This window comes from Misgurnus anguillicaudatus, chromosome 11 (assembly GCF_027580225.2).
Source record: "Misgurnus anguillicaudatus chromosome 11, ASM2758022v2, whole genome shotgun sequence".
NCBI lineage: Eukaryota > Metazoa > Chordata > Actinopteri > Cypriniformes > Cobitidae > Misgurnus > Misgurnus anguillicaudatus.
In genome coordinates, this window is record NC_073347.2 from 26,694,060 (window position 1) to 26,715,520 (window position 21,461).

Consider the following 21,461-nt stretch of genomic DNA (forward strand, 5'->3'; position numbering starts at 1 on the left):
TGTGAAGCTAGAAACACAAAATTCAGCTTCTGTCATTTGTTCAGATGGTGTTAAAGTTTATAGTATCTATCCTGATTTCTCCTTACTACCTCACCGAGTCAGTCAAGTTTTTGTAATGTTTTGCAACTTTCAGTGCTGTTTTTGGACTAAGAAGTCTAAGTTACAATACGTGTTAATAATACAATAACCACGTTTAACTTAGCTTCATAGGAAAATTTTAATTCCTTTATCATGATATGACCTTGAGGTTTGAGGGTTATACCATTATTTCTTAATCTGCAGAAAATGCCCTGAAATGTGAGGCTTCAAGTGCTATTTCAGACGGATGGATGTTAAAGACGGCATGTTACCTATTTTATATTCAAATGAACTGCACCTCTATGACGGTGAGCAGCATGTTTCAGAATGAGAACAAAAAACGATGACAAAGTCAATCTGCTTCCTGCAGTTACACCACCAGCGTGCAAGAAAAATTACCTTGACTGACAGATTGCAATCCAATGACTTCCAAGATTCAAGGACCACATCTCTCATACGTTTTTCATGTCTGTTTTTGGCATGTGTCCAAAACTGGCTGTAAAAGAAAAATGTTTTTCCATTACTGCATGTGTACTAACAAGTGTATGTTCTTGTAATTGAGAACATGAAACATTTATCTTGTCAGCACCTACGGTGTTGCAAGAGATTTGCCCTTTAGTTTGGTCTTTTACCGGCGCTAACAAGAAGGGAAAGAAATACTGGATTCTAAATTTATCCCAAAATAAGACCTGTCTGGTGGTCTCACCTGCACTCCTGAATAGAAAAGTACTTCTTTACATACACTACTGACACTTACTGCAAGGAAAGTGGCCGTATCTAAGCAAAAAAGCATCGGCCACCTTCAGATGAATCATCGTATTGAAGCAAGGTCACCATTTCTGTGATACTTCAGATCTCATAGGTTGTGTGTTGGAGTGGCATGGAAATGGCAATAGTTGCATAGTCACATCTCTTGTATAAGAGTGCCTGGAATGTACTTGAATAAAAAACGGTGTAAAATTGGTACTATGTAATAGAGGAGGATTTTATAAAGGGCACCTTCAACATGTTGTCTGGGATTTCAAAATATCTGAGTTGCTTGAAGCGGATGCTCAAGAGGTTTTAACTGTGTCTACATTATGTATTGTAAAGGTCAATCCACACAGTATTGCTTTTGCTGGACTGCTAGAGATTTTGTACTGACAAAATACAGTCCAGTGTGCGCTTGCCAGGGATTCCTCAAAGGAAAGCAGTCTGTAGTGAAAAAGAAACTGCTGTCATAGATATTAACACTTCTATTGGAATTTGGATCAAATAAATGTTCACTAACTTAAGTCCAAATACATTGTCAAGTTTAATAAAAATCATCAATGCTGTTCACAGAAGCCATAAGATAATTTTTTAAGATGCTCTTTGAAATATAAGGTTCTATAAAGAGCAAACAATCTAGTCTAAATTGAGTAGCCTTTTTCACACAGTAATTCCGGTAAATTACCATGAATTTACCAGAATGAATTTACCAGTAAATACAAACATGTGCTGTTCACACACAGTGATGACGTTGATTCTTTTTACCAGTAAGACATCATTGACTCATCAGTATCAAAATACTGGTAAATTTGGTGAAAAAAGTGAAAGTTACCTGTGGCGTGCAGTGAGCTCAGTGTTGTATTTGTAAACTATCCACGTCTTTTTTTATATCCATATCCAGGGGTACATTTACCCAGTTGTGCACCAAACTAATGTTGAGTGTTTGCTGTTAAAAAAGCTTTTTTTTTGCTTCATCTGACCATAGAACATAGGAAAAGTAACTGACACTACTGGAACATCAAATTGGATGGGTTCTATGGTCAGATGAAAAAAAAAAAACTTTTTAGCAGCAAACACTCAAAATTAGTTTGGTGCACACAGGGTAAAATGTACCCCATGTGTACTGAAATATACTGCTGTATCTTTAATGTTGTGGGCCTATTCTTCTGCTGGAGGTCCTGGACATCTTCATCAGATACATGGCATCATGGATTCTATGAAATGCCAACAGGTAAAAAATCAAAACCTGACTGTCCCTGTTAGAAATCATATAATGGGCCATAATCTTCCTTCAGGGCAATGATCCAAAACAAACATCAAAACAAAAAATGAGTCACTGAGCAAAAACGAAGCTTCTGCCATGACAATCCCAGTCCCCTTACCTGAACCCTAAAGAAAATGAGTGGGATGAACTGAAGAAGAGAAGCACCAACATGGAGCTGGAATCTGAAGGATCTGGAGAGATTCTGCATGAAGGAATGGTCTCTAAACTCTTGTCAGGTGTTCTTCAAACTCATCAGGCATTATAGGTGAAGACTCAGAGCTGTTCTCTTGGGAAAAGGAGGTTACAAAAAGTATTGAATAAAAGGGTATGATTAATTGTGAGCAGTGTGTATTAGAGAAAAATATTTCTCTCATTATTACTCTCCAATGAAAGGTTGGATTTTTGTAGATTTGTTTTTTAATTAAAGATCAAAAGTATTAACGATGCAGATTTATTTTCACAGCCTTTTTTGGTAATATTTACAAAGGGTATGAATAATTTTGAGCTCGACTGTATAAGTTGCATTCCTCTTGAACATTTCTACAAGGCTCATTATGTGGCTAATTATGCAACTCTTTTGTTTCCTTAGCTGTCAATCACTGATTGTTCAGGAGCTTTCCCGCCTCCACGCATATGGCCTTTCCCAAGCAAAAGTGTCTTAGAAATTGTAAATCAATATATTGTTTTATGTGAATGAGTAGGCCGAATGATTTTCAGATTATTATGAAGAAAAAACTCTAGACTACTAAATCCTGTTTTGAAAAGTCGTGGGAAAACATGTTTAGTATGGGTTTTTTGGACTTATATCAGTGACTTAAATTTTTTTCTTTTTCAAAAACCATGCATAAACATTTTTCTTTAAAAAATACAAACATGTACATACATGTTGCTCATATAATATTGTAGCCCAGTTTGTGCTGAACACAGTGTTATGAGAGTTTTGCCATTAATATGTTTTTAAGCAACTGAAATAATCAGTGCATGTCAAAACTTCCCCAGGGCCCTAAAAACCCCTTAGACCCCAGGAGGTTAAAATGGTCTCCTACTGTATCTAAACTGTATGCTGGAGGCCTGGGGGCCTCAGATTGCCATAGGGAGGACCCCAAGGAAAAAAGGGAACCACTGTATTATGGCAGCGTGCACTTACATTTACATGTATGCACTTGACAGATGGTTTATATCCAAAGTGATTACAGCACATTTAAGCAAGCTATGCATTTTTTGGTGTGTGTGTGTGTGTGTGTGTGTGTGTGTGTGTGTGTGTGTGTGTGTGTGTGTGTGTGTGTGTGTGTGTGTGTGTGTGTGTGTGTGTGTGTGTGTGTGTGTGTGTGTGTGTGTGATCCCTGGTATTTGAACCGATGATCTTTGTTCTGCTAATGCAATGCTCTACCAATTGAGCAAACTATAGCACCTTATTAAGAGTGTACTGTTTTCATAATTTGTAAGAGGCATGCTGAAAATATCCATCGTAAGAACACATTGCTCTATGAACTGCCCAAACTCACATTATATATTCAGACCCAAGCTTGGTTTAGCCCTTAGCACTTAAACACTTTTTATAACCAAGCCTGCCAAAGTTAACACCAAGAATGAGATCTTGAGACCGATTTTAGATGAAAGCCTGCTGATTGACATGACAGGCTATTGATCTGCTTATACCGGGTCGTTTAGCAACCCTGCACACATCTAGGAATCTATTCAGAGGTAAACAAAAATTCCATGTAGCCTACAACCAAAGCACACAAAATTACTCACTCTATTTTTTCGCTTCACCAAGGCTGCTTACTGTCCTTCTGAGAGTTCTTACCAAAAATCTACAAACACAATATTGATCTCTGGTGGTGGGGGGTAAATGGAGGCTTTGACAAGATGCTTCTATACACATCTTCATGTTGAAGGACTGCCCTGGGAAATGTCTTTCTATTAAACTCTACTCTTTATAGACAAAACCACAATATGAGCTTACGGTAAGTTTGTTTTTTAAGATGATGCAGTTGGATAAAAGCAACACTAGAAAAGCCAGTCACGGATGATCAGAACAGAACTGCGTGTTTATTTCCATGTTCAACTACCATACACATTCATAAGTCTCTCTGCACTGTAACACATAAACAAATGCATTATACACATTCACAGTAAGCTCCATCAATGACCTCTTCATAGTAGTGCACAAAGATTAAAGTAGCTCATGTGATGGATAATTTCACAAAAAACAAATACATCAAAATTCAGTTGCATTGATATGCATGTATTTTCAGCCTGATCTCACAGGGATTTGTACGTATTTCACGAGTTGGCTAATTCATATGAAATTGAAATTGTTATGTCGCAGAGGTGAAAGTAAGGTGGCGGTCACACTAGACTTTGAGCATGCGAATATTTCTACTCTACTATAACTACGGCTCTGCAAGCCGTGTTATAGTCACAAATATTTGATTAATTTATTTGTGTTATTGATGCGATTTTTTGTTGTTTTTCGTGCCATTGAGCACATATTTCTATAAATAGTCTTCTGTGTCTGTGGCACGTCCCTCTTCATCGTGTCATTTTATATTTTGTTTTCTCATAGTTTTTTCCTATTTTTCAATCATTGTCACTTGGTTAGATTTGGGGTTTGGATGTAATTTTATGTATTGGTTTGTACATGTTTTTCCTCCGCTTTTAAAACTATTCTCGCTTGGGGTTGGAGTTAGGGGAACTGAACGCCTCGTTGGCTGGCTCAGGCACAGGTACACTTTAAAACCTCATATTTGGGATAAGAAGAGGGAAATAAAATATACAAAAAAATGTCAGATCAAGCCACAACCATAATAAAAAATCTCTAGAATCTTCAACTGGTTTAAAAGATACAGATACAGGACGAGCAAAAGTTAAAAATTAGGAACAAAGTCAGAATTAAAATAGGGAGCATTTTTGAACTGTCGTAAAATGGGTTTGATAAGAGAGGGGTGGGGGATACGGCAAAAGGAATAAAAAAATTTAATTTAAATAAAGGAAAAGATAATTAATGTTCTTTGGAGTTTGAGAACAAAAGACCTAAAAGTTGGGTTTAGGGCATAAATGGGTGGGGTGTTAAAAAATCTCAAAAATTGGGATTAGGTTAGAACTTGTGGGGGTTTAGAAAAAATAAAAATCTAACCCCAAGTGACAATGATTAAAAAATAAGAAAAACAATGAGAAAACAAAATATAAAATGACAAGACAAAGAAAGTCGTGCCACAGACACGAAAAACTATATATAGAAATTGTGACACGAAAAAGACATTCGTGCTCAATAGCACGAAAAACAGCGGAAAATCATGTCAATAACATAAAATCGTGTAAATTAATCAAATATTTTGTGACTATAACACGAATTGCCGTGAGATTGGGTTGAATATTTTTGGGCTTTCTGCGAATATGGACGGGGAGTGCTTTTTTAAGTTCATTTTTGATTTTCAGTAGAGTAATGTCACACCATGACATATCTCCATGTCACACGAAATCGCAGGTCAGAGTTCACCAGACATGAAATTTTTTCGGTCTGTTCCATTTGCACGCAAATAAATTAAAGTCAGTGGAAAGAAAAGTGTAGTGTGACCAAACCTTACATCATACAAAATGTGGTTACGAATTAATACGAATAGGCCACCTTGAAAATTACGTACGAATTGCCATAAGATTTTGTTGGTATTTAATATGTTTTAAAAGGCATATCATTTGCAGTGGAAGCTAAAGGTGTAATTAGTTTGATGGTTTCTATAATACGCCAGTACGGAGCTAACAGACTTTATTCACATGATTAATATTCTGTTGTGAAACTGGACAAAAAATATGAATTTGTCATTTTTTAACTAGTTTAAGTAGTAATTATTTATCTTCTGCTCACTGCTAATTGTCGCTAATATGTCTGCAGGGAATAAAATTACCGTTTCATAAAAACACCTTCAATGCTGGTAATTACAGCTTAAACCAGACAAAATGAAATGCATGATAACTTGTCTTTATGTGATATAATGTTAGTTGACAACATCCCATTTAGTAGCGTGAAAATGGTTTGTTGGCTGACAGCTAATTATTCTGCTAATTATCCATGAACACAACACTTACAGAGGTGTAAATGATATACGGTATACTTATGAAAATATAACCTGTTATTTCAGCTAAATTAAAGGATGTATTTAATTTTTTGTGCACTTTATAAAACCGACGTGAAAGAGAATGTAACGTTTTAAACAAATATGCCACATTTCATTAAACTCATTAGAGAACAGAAACATTTTATTATAAGATAAATATTATCCTCATTCTAAATAATATAATACAACATGAGGCAGTTCACTGTACATATCATTTCAAGGTCAAAGACTTTCCAGTGCAAACACACTTATATGTTTATGATCAAAAGTTACAATTTCGTCAATATGATTGATGCAAAGAAGCTAACGTTTCTAAAGCTAAAGATCGGAAAAATGTCTATGATGGTCTGTGCTTGGCAATTGCCTATTACTCACAAGGTAGTTTCTGTGATTCAGGGTTGTTGAATGTAACTTTGGTGTTAGTATTTTGATTGCCTTGAAATGTAATAGTGGTATTAGACTGATATTGACAGATGATGAGTTTGTTCACTATTGCTACAATATACATGTGCAAGCGTTCACTAACATGGCATAGTCATTGTAAACAGCAGATATAGCCATGGAGTGATAATATAGTATATCTATATATCATATAATTTAATTCACATTTAAATACTGTACATATAACACAAATCCAGTGCTCATAATTGTTGTCCTTATGATGTTAATAAGATAAAAGGCAACTGCAAGGCTCAGCTCCAGAAGTGGACAAGGTGGATGTGGTCATCACACGCTTGGCCCAACCTACAATTAAAGAGCTCAGATACAATACCATCTAAGTGCGTCTAATATTTTTTATCAGACTCTTGAATGGTCTGAGGATGGGATTAAGCAGATTTAAAGTGAAAGTATTTGATAAACGTATAATATGTGCCGAGAGCATTCAGTTAATATCATTATCGCACTTTTGACGTAGTGACGTTTGGATGCTTTGTACCTGAGCTCCTCAATTCTTGTCTTGTGGCCCACTTCGCATATTAGATTTGGAGTCAGACCTGGCAAACATCAATCGAAATACGATTTTCATTCGTAAACAGGTGCAGCCTTATTTAGAGCTTTTAAATTAAATATTTAATTCACATTAAGACATGGAGGAAATACAGAAGGACCTCAACAAGAGTTAGAGCTGAAAACAGAAGTCTTGTCATATCAGTTGTGTCTCAGTTTGGGTAAGCTCAGACCAGTGGAGAAAGATTTTGCAATGTAATAGAAAAAGATATTGTACGCAATGTAAAGCTATTCCAATTTCACACCGACAAGTTACTCTTGCTAGGCATAGAAGATGAGTTCTGGAATCTGTCCGCCCTGCACACCCGTGCCATTGGTACTGTCTGAAGAGCACTGAAACTGAAAGGTGACCTTTCCACACTGAACTTCTGTCATGCCCTCCTGACCAAAATAACTCAACTCATTTCCATCAAGAACCACACTGGCTGTGTAGAAAGTGTCAGGTTCGATCTGAACCGGGTAATCGAACCAAACGGGGAAAGTGTTGCTGGAACCATCCGAAAAGTACTTGCTGAGGTTGGTTCCCAGGACGACACCTTGTCGTTTCAGCTCGATCTTGGCCGTGTACTCGGCAGACCCGCAGCTCGAGCCGTAAAGGCCGAAACCGGCGATAAACACCCGTTTATCGACGGCGAACTGAATGCTGTCACAGCGTCCACGGTAGCGCCACTGGTTGCTGCGGTAGGCGCAAGACTGAAAGCGATGGCACTTCTGCGGCGTCAATCCTTTACGAGGTTGGCTGGCGAACTGCAGCTCCGGCTTCTTGGCCGCCGTATACCATAAGAAAATGTCATTAGTTTCATTAAGCGTTAAAACTCCGGACTGGGCGGCACTATTAGCGAAATCATCGAGACCCATGGTAGGGATACGGATCAGGTAGACGGCCTGACCCAGAACTTTGCGTTTATTGTCAATAGTTAAATTCAACTCCTTTCTCTGACATTCAGCCTCGGCCCAGCTCAACGCTGCTTCAAACACAACAATCTCCTTTGCGTTTAGAGTCTCTCGACCGAGGATGCTCTCCAGGGTTTGAACGTCAATGTCACAAAAGCCCTCGGATTTAAGCGCCAGTTCTGCCTGAGCGTCGATAACTTCCCAGCAGCGTTGCGTTAAGTCTGGCTCTTCGAATAAGCAGCTTTGAGATAAAAGAATGCAGGCGTTCTTAGCGCTAAGGCTCGTTTCCAAAAAGTTGACGCAGGCCCGAGCCAGGTGAGGTACTATGTACTTCTTGGCTGCGTATAATGTCGCCAGCACAGTGTCCGCACTCAAGTCAATTTCGTCACAGTAGATGTACCTGAAAAACACAAATATTCAGGGTTAACTGCGCAGTGTGCAATCGACGGTAGTAATTTAAAAACTATGCAGTACTTTAGAAGGCATTGTAACCTGCTATTACTAGCACAGCCTGAAACTAATATTTTATGATGTGCTATCAGCATGAGCCCCCATGCATTTGCTGGGAGTTTATGGTCCACACAAGACAAAGGAAAAGCATTGCCAGGTCTAAAAACTACAACAATTGGATGGAAATACTAAATTTTGAAATGACAAAGACGCTATTCAGAAAATATAAGAATAGCTATAATGTAACTAGCAGAATATAAATTATTTGGCAGGCACTTTGACTTGTGTCCTCGGGGAAAGATGTTAAGCTGAATTGATCATGCTATTAGCAAGTCTAATACAATCATTCCTATAATACATTTTGGACTGGAACAAACCACTAATACTCTATAAAACAACATAAACACTATAAAAAACTATGACATACGAAGAGCTACAAAAGCCACTTAATGCAACCTCCGTCAAAAACGAGATAATGATATTAACCAAATGCTCTCGGCGTGTGATATATGGTCATCAAATAATTTAGCTTCAAATATGCTTAATCCCAGCCTCAGGCCATTCAGAAATACAGCTTTGTTGATGGACGCCAAGCCGTTTTTTTACCGCAAAGTTCTCATTGTGCACAAAACATCGTGGATCAAATTCAAACTTGTTTCCCAACTTGGACCTGAATATAATCCGCACTGAAATGGATCACAGTGCTTGATGTGTGGTTCAGTTTCTTCATTAAATTCTGACTTTCATCATTTGCAATGTTTCTAGTTGCATCTTTACTGATTTTGCAAATTTTGATTTTTTTAAGGTGGAGGTTTTGCCAAAACGCTTGTTTGCACTTAAAGGGTTTTGCAGCAAAACAAATGAGATGTAATGACTAAAGTGACAAAATTTGTGAAATAAAGCCTTTTAATTAATGATTAGTAACATCATTGTCATCAAAGTTAAAGGTGCAGTGTGTAATTTTTTAGAAGGATCTCTTGACAGAAATGCAAATAATATACAAAACTATATTATCAGGGGTGTTTAAAGACCTTTCATAATGAACTGTTATGTGTTTATTACCTTAGAACGAGACCTTTTTATCTACATACACCGGGGGTCCCCTTACATGGAAGTCGCCATTTTGTGCCGCCATTTTTCTACAGAAGCCCTTAACGGACAAATCTTTTTACTAAGTTGTCTCTGATGATGACATGTTTGTCTGGTGGCGGCTACCGTAGCTCCTCTATGTGTTTCAAAAGCGAGGGGTGAGCAGTGGACTGAGCCGTTGGTTGCAATTTGCAACCTCACCACTAGATGCCGCTAAAATTTACACACTGCACCTTTAAATGACTGAACCTAAGCATAAGAGCCTGATAAAAAAAGGCTAATTTACAAGAAAACATGTCAGATGCATTTGAAATCTACATTTGCTGTAAAATCTTACTGTGGGTTTACACCAGATGCGAGTTCAATGATTTGCTAGAGTAGATTACATACAAAGTCAATGCAAAGACGCGATCAGAGGCGTCCTCGCGTGGGCCGATGCGAATGACACGATTGCCGTGAAAACACGCGCCATTCGCCTCAAACGTGTCTTCGCCCGAAAATATTCAACTCGAGCGAAAAATTTGCATGACACAAAGTTAAATCCTGCGAGACATCTAGCGCGAGCAACGCGATGCGATTGCACGCTTCGCGTTTGGTGTAAACCCACAGTTAGGCCACCACCACCAGACTTGGTGAACCAGTTTTAGAAGTTTTATTGTCCATCCATATTTATTTTTCAATTTATTTTATTAAAATACAAACAGAAAATACAGGAAATATGTACAAAAATAAACATTTCAGGACTAAATGTCTTCTTTAGAGATTGTCGGTGTATAGTGTGACCTCTCTTGGCACTATACACATCTTGAGCGTTTTTGAGCAGAATGAAGTAAATTAGAAATTAGGATTTAATTTTATTTAGGTTTAAGAGATCCTGCAGTTTCCTGCTATTACTCAAGTGAAAGGGGAGTTTACCCTAAAAACTTGACGCATCAGTTTACATTTTTATGGTTTTTAATTCTACATACACATTTCCTGTATTTTCTGAATGTATTCTATCAAAGAGACTGAGAAACAATTATATATGATCACTATAACATTGCAAAAACAACTCATCTAATTCTGGCATGGTGGCCTAAGACTTTTGCACAGTACTGTATGTTTTAACATCACTTAAACTTAACTTGGCAACTTATCACAGACTTAGTAACTCATCACTAGTCAACATTTAAAAATGTAAATTGAAATGACTTGTACAGTGCTTTGCATGTGTTTGTCAAAGAGAAGCAACATATATGATGCAAAAGATAACATTTGCATTTTTATTCTTTATGGCAATGGAGGGATGATGATAGAGAGGGGATGATAAATCTCTCTTGAGATAGAGAGAGAGTAAGAGATAGAGAGAGAAAGAGAGAAGAAAGACAGAGGAGAACACAGAATGTCTCTCAAGAGACGTGGATTGAAAAGCATGAGCTCAGATCTACGAGATACCTCTGTCATGGCCCGAGCCTTTGTAGAGGAGGACAAGCTAATCTTACTTCATTATTCATTTTCTCTCAGTTTAAGCTTAAATTGTATTTAACGTTTAAGATTAGTGCCACTTGCAGTCAGGGATTAAACATCTGATTGTAAAATACAAAGCAAGTCTTTCTGGAAATGCTTACATCCAGCACTGCACAAAGATTTCCAAGACCCACATAGTCCTTCCAAAGAGCTTTTAGATTTTTCAGAGTGGTACCTGAACTGAATTCTCCATTCGAAATTACTTTTAGTTAAAAAAAGCTATTTATAGTTTCTATCAATTTAAATAAACCTAACTGCTCAGATGGTTTCCCTCAGAACTTTAAATTCTTCCAAAGGCCAGATAGCCTTTAATGGTCTTGAACTGTTGGTTGTAAGGAAATTACATGTCAGTGTAGTCAATTAACCCTTCTGGATGAAGTCCAAAGAGATGGTACTTAGATCAGTGAGAACGATTTTCTCACTCCTGTGCTTAATTGACAACAATTATAGCTAAATTATCAGTACAGAAAGTTAATAATGGTTTTGAAGTGCAGATGATGAAAGGGTCAGGCAGCGTAGACCTGACGCATTAAGGTATTATTACATAAGAGTCTTACTTTAACATGGCCAGAAAGGCTGGAGGTTCCACATCAGGAATACGTATTTCATCGCTGTCTTCTGCTAGCTCACCGTAGAACATGGCGTGAAAAACAGAGCTTCCAACAGCGAGGACATACTGTTGAGAAAAATATTTGTATACATCAGTGTTTGCCAATCCTGTTTTTAAGGAAATACATTGTTAATGTCAATGAATAAGTACTTAAGCCTCAATGACGTGGCTTTGGGGGTACTTAAAGGGATAATTCACCTAAAAATTTAAATTCTGTCATCATTTGAAGAGTTTGGATCCAAAACACGGAAAACGCAATTTTTACAAATTAGTTACCACCAAAATCACTATTGTCAGTATTAAAAAGTAAATTCTTAATTTCACGCAAAATCCAATATCCGCCGTGTTATTCTATCATCTTTCTCCCTTTTTTCCCAAAACGTGATAAACGGCAGTCCTCCTTCTCTGCAGAATGCAATAAATCTGCTCAACAAATCACAGCGCACTATTCCTCGCATTGTAAACAACAATGGCGACGCGTTGAATACACACAGAATCCTAGTTTTCCTCATCTACTTTGTACTTCGTGATCAACAAACAAACAAAAACACAATGATACTTTTGATGGCATTAATAAACCTGAGGTGGTTTTATGTGACGGGGAAGAAACGTAAGCAACTCGGGGCACTCGGACGAAGGAAAATGCCGGCTGTTGCTTGTTCTCACACGACAGCATCAAGCTTCTGTCATGCTAACACATTGACCTCAGGGGATCTTATGAAAAACTCTCCATTATTTTACACAAAGTCAATGAAAATCGAGCAGGAACAAAACATTTTTCAGCTGATTGCTGTCAAAAAAAGTTCAGCGACGACATTCCAAGGATGACAGCAGCAATAAGAGTGTTCTTAATATGACAAAGTAAGTGTTTTATTAATACTATTAATGTTTATTTTTTTGAATCAGTGTATACCACTAGTCAACTAAATGAATATAAGATGGCAAAGATGAATGCACATTTACAGTATATATTGATTCAATAGATTTATAGCATTTTGAAAAAAAACACGTCATGGATTTATTGCATTTTGTGGAAAAAATCATCAGTTTTTATAATAAATCTTTGAAAATCAAATTATGGATTTGAATTTTTAATGTTATTGTAACCTAAATATGCTATGTAAAAAAATGTATAACAGAAAATAGTATAGAAAACACATTTATTTATAAACACATTAAATGGATTTATTGCGTTTTCTACCCAAACTTCATTTATTCCCCCTCATATTGTTTCAAACATGTATGAGTTTCTTTATTCTGCTAAACACAAAGAGGATATTTTAATATGCTTTTGGATTTGATATTGAAGTGATGGTAAGCACACAGTTGACGGTACCCACTGACTTCCATTTGTTCTTCCCACTATCAAAGTTAATGGGTAGAACAACATGATAGTGAGTAAATGATGAAAGATTTTTCATTTTTGTGTGAACTATCCCTTTGGTTACCCCCAGTGCCAGGCTTAATTCCTTTTCATTCACATTAACAATTAATTTGTGTTGCATAAATGTTTTGTGAATTATTATAGCCCATATATAGTCATTTTATTTTGACTCTAAGACAGAATGTTTTTAAGTAACCATTTTTAATTTGGGACTTGCAAAGAAATGTTATCTAGACAAATAAACCTAAATCATGTAATTTATCTAATGTTAATTCATCAGCAATGGTGGTTTCAAACATCATTCTGAACACAATAAATGAACTGTGTTGCAGAGTGAGACAAAAAATGTTTCTACTTTTCATTTATTGCTTTTTTTAAATCTGTCTCTATCTGACATTTCCAAAGTGTCCCATTTTTATTATCTTTATCCTTTACGCTTTAAAAAAATCCTGAGGTCTCCCCTTGGTTCCATAAGGAACCTTTAAAGGAATAGTCTACTCATTTTCAATATTAAAATATGTTATTACCTTAACTAAGAATTGTTGATACATCCCTCTATCATCTGTGTGCGTGCACGTAAGCGCTGGAGCGCGCTGCGGCGCATCGATAGCATTTAGTTCAGCCCCATTCATTCAATGGTACCATTTAGAGATAAAGTTAGAAGTGACCAAACACATCAACGTTTTTCCTATTTAAGACGAGTAGTTATACGAGCAAGTTTGGTGGTACAAAATAAAACGTAGCGCTTTTCTAAGCGGATTTAAAAGAGGAGCTACATTTTATGGCGTAATAGCACTTTTGGGAGTACTTCGACTCGGCGCAGTAACACCCTCCCTTTCCAATTATGAGAGGGAGAAGGGGAGCGGACTTTTCAGGCGAGTCGAAGTACTCCCAACAGTGCTATTACGCCATAAAATATAGTTCCTCTTTTAAATCCGCGTAGAAAAGCGCTATGTTTAATTTTGTACCACCAAACTTGCTCGTATAACTACTCGTCTTAAATAGGAAAAACGTTGATGTGTTTGGTCACTTCTAACTTTATCTCTAAATGGTACCATTGAATGAATGGGGCTAAGCTAAATGCTATCGAAGCGTCGCAGCGCGCTCCAGCGCTTACGTGCACGCACACAGATGATAGAGGGATGTTTCAACAATTCTTAGTTAAGGTAATAACATATTTTAATATTGAAAATGAGTAGACTATTCCTTTAACATTCAAAGAACCTTTTGTGAAATAGTGGAAAAATTATCTTTAGACTATTAAAAGTTAATAAAGAAGTTTATTTTACAAATCTTTGACTAAATGGTTTTTTGAAGAGCCAACAATGGTTCTTCTATGTCAATGATGTGAAGAACCTTTAATAGCCACTTTATTTTTAAGAGTGTAGACTTATCAAGAGACCCTTCCACATGAGAGGTGAAAAACAATATCTATTATAAACCCTAATTCATAGAAAACCACAGATATTATATAGGAATGTTTCATTTCTTACAACTTCCCAATTGATGCATTGTATGTTTAACGCTTGGCTCTTTTAAATTTCAGCTCCCTGGAGTCATTTGAGTGGAAAGTAAACACGAAATTTCACCAACAAAGAGCAATGTTTAATTACGGTTGTAATTTCCCTCTGGGCTTACAAAACCTGTGCTACTCGTGTAAATGGCAATTGGTTTTCCTGCCCAAGCAAAGAGTGTTTGACACTGGTGTGGAAGTGGCTGCTGAAGTTAAAAGTTATCCGGCTGATGCTAATGGGTGAATGTACTGTAGCTAATGATGAAATCAGAGGCCAACACAGTGATGCGGAGGCATTATATAACATGGGCACAATTCAATGTAACCTCACGCAGGCGTATCTTTATCACGCAGGCTTTTTTAATGCTGCGTCAGTGAAGTTGTGTTTTTTCACCCTTTCGATGTCTCTCATGTGGAAAGCCCATAAAAAAGATGTTGTTACTAAGAAGACCCTCAAAAAATGCTGAGGGTAATTTTGCACTCAAATGCAATCGAGACTTTGCTAGAAGCAAACACACTCTTCCCATATAAAATGATAATGCATAATTGAACCCCGGCCAAATGGACATCATAAAAAGGTCTCGGTAATAACTCTTCATGGCTCATTGCAATATTGGCTGTGACCATGCAAGAAAGAAATACAATGCCCTTGCCTAAATGGGCTTTATAACGCATTACATATCAGCCAATCATAGCTTTTCATTCTGCCCTCCTAAATGGATAAAAGATGAGTCGTGCCAGAATTCTTTAAAAGATAAATCAGCCCTGACTGTTTCAATAAAATATAAGAGTAAAACACAAAACAATGGGTTTCAATGGGTTTTTGGTGGAGTCAAAACTGGCCTGAGGCCAAACAATAATGCCACATATAATAATACAGATCCCAGAGCAGCACTAAATATTAGAAATAAAGCAACGGAAGACAGCTTGTAAACACATTGAGATACGAGTGGAAGAGTAAAGGGGTTTTACTCGTTAAGTGGAGGTCAGTTAAATGGGAAAAGATGTAAACCAGAATTATAATAGATTTAAATAGACTTATATTTACAACTGCAGTTCTTCTCAGATTACCCTCAACAGAGAGATTTTAACCTTAAAGGGGCGGTTTCCCAGAAAGGGCTTAAGCCTAGTTCCAGACTAACTTAAATGTCGATGTTGTCTTGATTGAAAACAACTTACTCAGACATATCTTAAAATATATCAGTGGATGTGCTGTCTCAAGATGCACACCAGCAGTGTTTATTCATAAATTATGATATCCTAATTTAACTAAGACCTAATCTTGGTTTAAGCTAATCCCTGTCCGAAAAACCACCCCAAAAAGTTTTACAGGATGATGTGATTTGTCCGTTTTACATTTTCATGAGATGATGTACAGGGTTATTTGGATTAGTGTTGTAGTACTCGAGACCCGTCTTGAGACCATTTTTTAAAGGTCTTGTCTTGGTCTCGAAAGTCTTTGGTCTCGGCCCTGTCTTGGTCTCGGACTTAGTTGTCTCTGGATTTTATTTCAAAGCCGGTCTAGACCACAACTTTGGGAATTACACTACATTGCAAGTGCATTGTCTGATTTACGTGGTAACGTAATTAACACATCATCACATAATTAATGTGACTGCATATAAAACGTCTGGCTTTAAAAGCAATCATTGACCCTTTTCTTATTTGGTTTCTTTAGTTACTGTTGCCGGTAAGAGATGAATGGGAGATTGTCCAAAAAGAAATCTGTCAACAAATTAATAAAAAGGCCCACAAAATCCAAGATGTAAATTTATCCATTTTTTGTCTTGTTCTCAGTTTAGGTGGTCTTTCCTACAACACTGCTTTGGATTAAATACAATTTCAAAATAATATTTATGGCACATTTGTTAAACCAGTGAGAGTGATCAGATATATTTGGGCAAAGATTAATCGCGATTAATCGTATACAAAATTAAAGTTTTTTTTATACAAACACACACACACACGCACACACACACACACACACACATTCTGGTTTCCATGTTTTGTGGGGACATTGAATAGACGTAATGCATTTTATACCATACAAACTGTATATTCTATTCCCCTTGCCTACCCCATTCCCTAACCCTAACCATCACAGAAACCCTTTTACTACTACACATTTTCAAGAAACATCATTTTGTTTGATTTATAAGCTTGTTTCCTCATGGGGACATCAAAATGTCCCCAGAAGGTCACAAAAATACTGGTATTCCTATCTTTGTGGGGACAATTGGTCCCCACAACATGACAATTACCAGGTACACACACACACACACACACACACACACACCATGTATTTAAGAAACATTTACATGTGATATATATATATATATATATATATATATATATATATATATATATATATATATATATGTATATTTATGTATTCAATATTATTATGTATATAATTTTTTTTAAATGAATATATGTGTGTGGGTAAATATACATAATAATTACACACAGTACACACACATATTATGCAAAAAAAAAATCACTTTTATTTTGTATGCGATTAATCGTGATTAATATTTGCCCAGCATTAATATTATCTCTAAATATATGATAGCTAATAAACTAACTACCAGAATAACTACTTCAATCTCTGATGCATCAATTAGTGAATCACAAAAAATATTTGAATGTTATTACTGTATGTACCCACTACTGTTTTGTTTTTTAAAGCTATGTATTTACTCAGTAAGACTGTTTTTTCCCATTGCAACAGCTGATAATGATATATATTCCAAACTTTTAGCACATTGAAATTATGTACATCTACAAAGAGGACAAACATTTACAAAGAGGAGAGACACCTTCCATAAAAAAAGAAAAATCGCAGATAAATCTCCTTATATTTTAGTTATTTTTCCTAATGAGATTAAAATAAAAGCAAGTGGGAACGTTTGCATACATCACCTGCATCTTATATTTCTCCTGAGAAAAAAACACAAAAATTTCACAAATCTCTCCAATACAGTTTAAAGTCGCCATGAAAATAAAATGAAAAACTGTAATTTGTTTTGGAATATTGTGGTTTTTTTTTTTACAAATGACTTGTTTGTAAACTTTTTTATTATTATTATTTAATTTATGTGCCTTCAAAATTATGTACTTTTACTTTTCTTGAGTGAAAGTACAAAAGTAAGTTTTACTTAAATAAAAGTAAAAAAAATACTAGATGTTTAATGTACTTAAATATTAAATATAAACCAAAAACATAAAATTATGAAATGTAGTGGAGTAAAAATTATGATAATATGCTTTGGAATGTATGTTTTCCAAAGAAAAACAATGATAAAATATTACAAAAATACTTTTACGTAGTAAGTAAAAATACTTAAGTAGTGTCAACCTCTGCCGATTAGCAATTAGCAATATGACCCAACTTCAAACAATCCAATCAGATCTCAATACACAAATTCAAATCCAGCCCTGCCTTATTTCCTTTCAGAAGCAGTTTTTACTCGGATATACGTCACCACAGGGAAAATAAGGCAATCGCTACACCTGTTTTATGGCGACTTTAAGAAGACATCTTAAGAATGTGTCAAACTGAGCTCAGATTTGCCAAGTCTGCAATCAAAAGTCAATATTATTTAAGATCTCAGTGTGAACTTGAACATTTTACCCACATCCAGATTTTTTACCTATACAATTTACAATAATTGTATAGCTCCATACTCACATTTCAAGTTTATTTTGAGACCTCAACTGAGAACTGCTATCAGATTTCCTGAGCAAAATTTGAGCAATCAAATTTCCACATTAACAGACACCATGCATCAGAGACTTAAGCAATTAATTCAGAAACAACTTCACCGTGTGTTTCATTTAAGTTTAAAAAACCCTAAATTTAATTTGCATTGTTTTGTATTGAAGTTTATCACAAGCTCTGCTTAATTACACGCAGCACAAACCCAGCATAAAAAATGAGTCTGGACCAAAACCAGACGCTCTTCCCCTGATTTACACTGATAATTAAAGAGCGTCTTAAAAGAGTCAGGGCTGGCCAGCCACAATACAACAGAACGAACTCAAATACCATTAGCACCAGCAGTGAAGCACATCACAAACTCTAAATCCTGCTAGTGCTGCAGTGTCTGTCTGCTGCAGGTCAAGAGGACTCACCTTGTGTCCCGGCAGCCTCTCCGTTTCTCCAGACTGACCCACAACAAAATGAACATCAGCCATCAGTTCATTGTTGAACATCACAGAGTTTCTGCAAGGAGAAATATGGGTAATGAGATCACTTTAAGTTGAAAACACACAGCATATCACTATTGATTTTATACAAGAGCTCCATATATCTCCAGACCTCCTATTTGGAATTGCAGCACAAGTGGCACATAAATTAAAATCAAGAGCAACTATCAAAAAAAGTGCTTGATAGATAGGAATGGTCATGTGACTCAGTTATGAGTTTATTGGTTAGATTCTGAGAGAACGCACATACGGATTTTAAAAGGTAAAATGGCTTGAATATACTATAATTTGCTTTGGATAAAAGTGAAAATCTACCTATTCGGGTCCAAATCAAAACTTCAGACAAAATGCTATACAACCATTTACGTATTAAATAGTTAATTTGAGGGAAAAAGGACAATCCCTGAACCCTGACAAACACAATGACATTTTCCATGTGTATTTTTGGGCCACATAGGAGCAATAGGTAAACAAGAAACAATGTTCCAGAGTGATTACAAAGCCAGGTCTGAGAGATCACATTTGTTTTTCCGGCACGAGGCTTTCCCCTGACGACAAAATAAATATTGTCATTTGACAGAAAGCAGAAGTGTGGATGCAAAAAACCTTTCCTTTCAACTCCTCTGGGACACAATATCTCACGAAATGCAGAATTACAATTTAAAAACTTCATGTCCTCAAATTATCTCAGTAACTAACAAGTTAAACTAAAACACCAAAATCTACTAAATACGAAATAAAAAATCAAGAGTAGTATCTTAATAAATATGCAAATATTTCAACGTTCCAGTAGATCAATTTGTAGACCATCGCACACAAACTGGTACAAACCTTGTATGCACTATAATACATTTTTCTTTCTGTTTGCAACTGAGTGAAGTTTTGAGTAGATCAAAAGTTTACATACCTCTCTCTGATGGTGGAGTAGAGACCCTGCCAATTGCAGCACTGGATGGTGTTGTTGTTATTCAAGTTCTGCTGCTGATACTGCTGAACGGTGGTGGTCGATGCCGGCTTCTTGGTGGGGAAGATCTCCGCTGCCATCTTCTTCTTCTTCTTGGTTTTTAAGGTGATGATCTCATAGCAAACCGGTGGCAGCTTAGAAGAGCTGCTGGGACTCCCCTTTTTGGAGCCTTTGGACTTGCTCTTAACTGATTCTGGAAGCATTAACAAGAACGTCAAACATTTCATGTTCCTTCCCTTGGCATCCACCATGAGTGTGTTCACCTGCAGAGCAGTGGAAATGCATGCAGAGAAGATGTTCGGAAGGAAAGCAAGGATCTAAGAGAGTCGCAAAGACAGCGCGAGGAGCGAGGAACCCAAAGCACAGCTATGAATTGATTGAAAAGAAGAGAAGGAAAAGAAACAAGGGGAAAAAATCCACTCCAAGTCTTCACCTTCTGAGAGCAAACAGACAGAAATTCAATCTCCTGCTTCCAACGGAAGATTAAAGTGAATACGGCGACTGACTTTTCTGTCCTTTGCTTCGAGTTTGACCCGCGGGTGTACAGCAGCGGTGAGTCCCCATAACTGTGGTGTTAGATAAACGCATGCACTGCTCCTCTCTCTCTCTTTCCTTCAGCATATGTGACAGCCCTAGATTTAGTGCTTCTGCAGTGGTTCACAAATACTCTCTCTCTCTCTCTCTCTCTCTCTCTCTCTCTCTCTCTCTCTCACTCTCTCTCCCCTCCTGTAGCACATACACTGAGCTCTGCGGGATTCGTTGCCGTGGACCTGCGCTCTAACGTGTCTTTTGCTGACTGTGGGGGCTGAATGGACGGATGGAGCGGAGAGTAACCCCCTATCGATGGAAGGCAGACATCCCTCACAGCCCGACCAATGAGCACTCTCATAAACCGTGATTGGCTGCAAGCCACATGCGCAGCCCCTACTAGAATATGCAAAGACATCTGAAATGACATCCTCTTTCTCTGTAAACAATGTATTGTATCTGCATTTCTCTAAGCTGCATATGGTTGATTAAAATGTGAAATAATACAACTCACAATATTTGGAGTGTAAAAGAATACGAGGGATTCCCCATGAAATCAAAACTGACAATTCTTATTTTTAATAGAATATTGTGGTGTTTGTTATAAACACTCAATCTATACATGTGGGACAGTATTATTATTTTAATTCATGTACCCTCAGAAACTTAAAGGGGACATATCATGACTTTTTCTATGTTTAAGTGCAATAATTGCTTTGAAAAAGATCAACCCAGTAACTTAATTTTAGTAAACCATTCTCTATAAGCATGTGAAAAATAGGTCTTTAAATCTGGCTCCACTTGTGATGTCAGAAGGGATAATACCGCCCCCTCAATCTGCACTATCCAACCACGGCACTGCCATTAAGTGCAGAGATCAGCTCATTTGCATTTAAAAGGACACCCCAAAACGGCACATTTTTGCTCACACCCACAAAGTGGCAATTTTAACATGCTATTATAAATTATCTATATATGGTATTTTGAGTTAAAACATCACATATGTACTCTGGAGACACAAAAGATTTATTTGACATCTTGAAAAAGTTTTGTGAAATGTCGCCTTTAATCAAATCATAATCAAAATCTGCAAATG

The 21,461-nt window shown here is 36.7% G+C and overlaps 1 protein-coding gene across 2 annotated transcripts; it reads right to left on the bottom strand.

Annotated features, from left to right (window-relative positions):
- Nucleotides 1-4,124: 4,124 nt before the first annotated feature.
- On the bottom strand, nt 4,125-20,686 carry btbd3b (BTB (POZ) domain containing 3b). 2 transcript variants are annotated; one of them, XM_073873430.1, is made up of 5 exons: nt 20,271-20,679; nt 19,781-20,030; nt 18,799-18,889; nt 11,715-11,833; nt 4,125-8,512 (listed from the first exon to the last, which is right to left on the bottom strand). In XM_073873430.1, exons 2-5 carry the CDS (start codon nt 19,915-19,917, stop codon nt 7,480-7,482), a joined length of 1,380 nt encoding a protein of 459 aa, XP_073729531.1. In that variant the 5' UTR covers nt 19,918-20,030; nt 20,271-20,679; the 3' UTR covers nt 4,125-7,479. The 2 variants fall into 2 exon arrangements, with proteins under 2 accessions (XP_073729531.1, XP_055026851.2); XM_055170876.2 differs by having other exon boundaries at nt 19,781-20,686.
- Between the last annotated feature and the right edge of the window lie 775 nt (nt 20,687-21,461).

What these genes read in the sequence shown, in the direction of transcription:
- btbd3b (XM_055170876.2), bottom strand. Translation starts at nt 20,088, where the DNA reads ATGGTGGATGCCAAGGGAAGGAACATGAAATGTTTGACGTTCTTGTTA. An exon ending in TACTCCACCATCAGAGAGAG is followed by an intron (nt 18,890 to 19,780) that starts GTATGTAAACTT and finishes TTCTCCTTGCAG; the next exon opens with AAACTCTGTGATGTTCAACA. An exon ending in AGAGGCTGCCGGGACACAAG is followed by an intron (nt 11,834 to 18,798) that starts GTGAGTCCTCTT and finishes TTTTCTCAACAG; the next exon opens with TATGTCCTCGCTGTTGGAAG.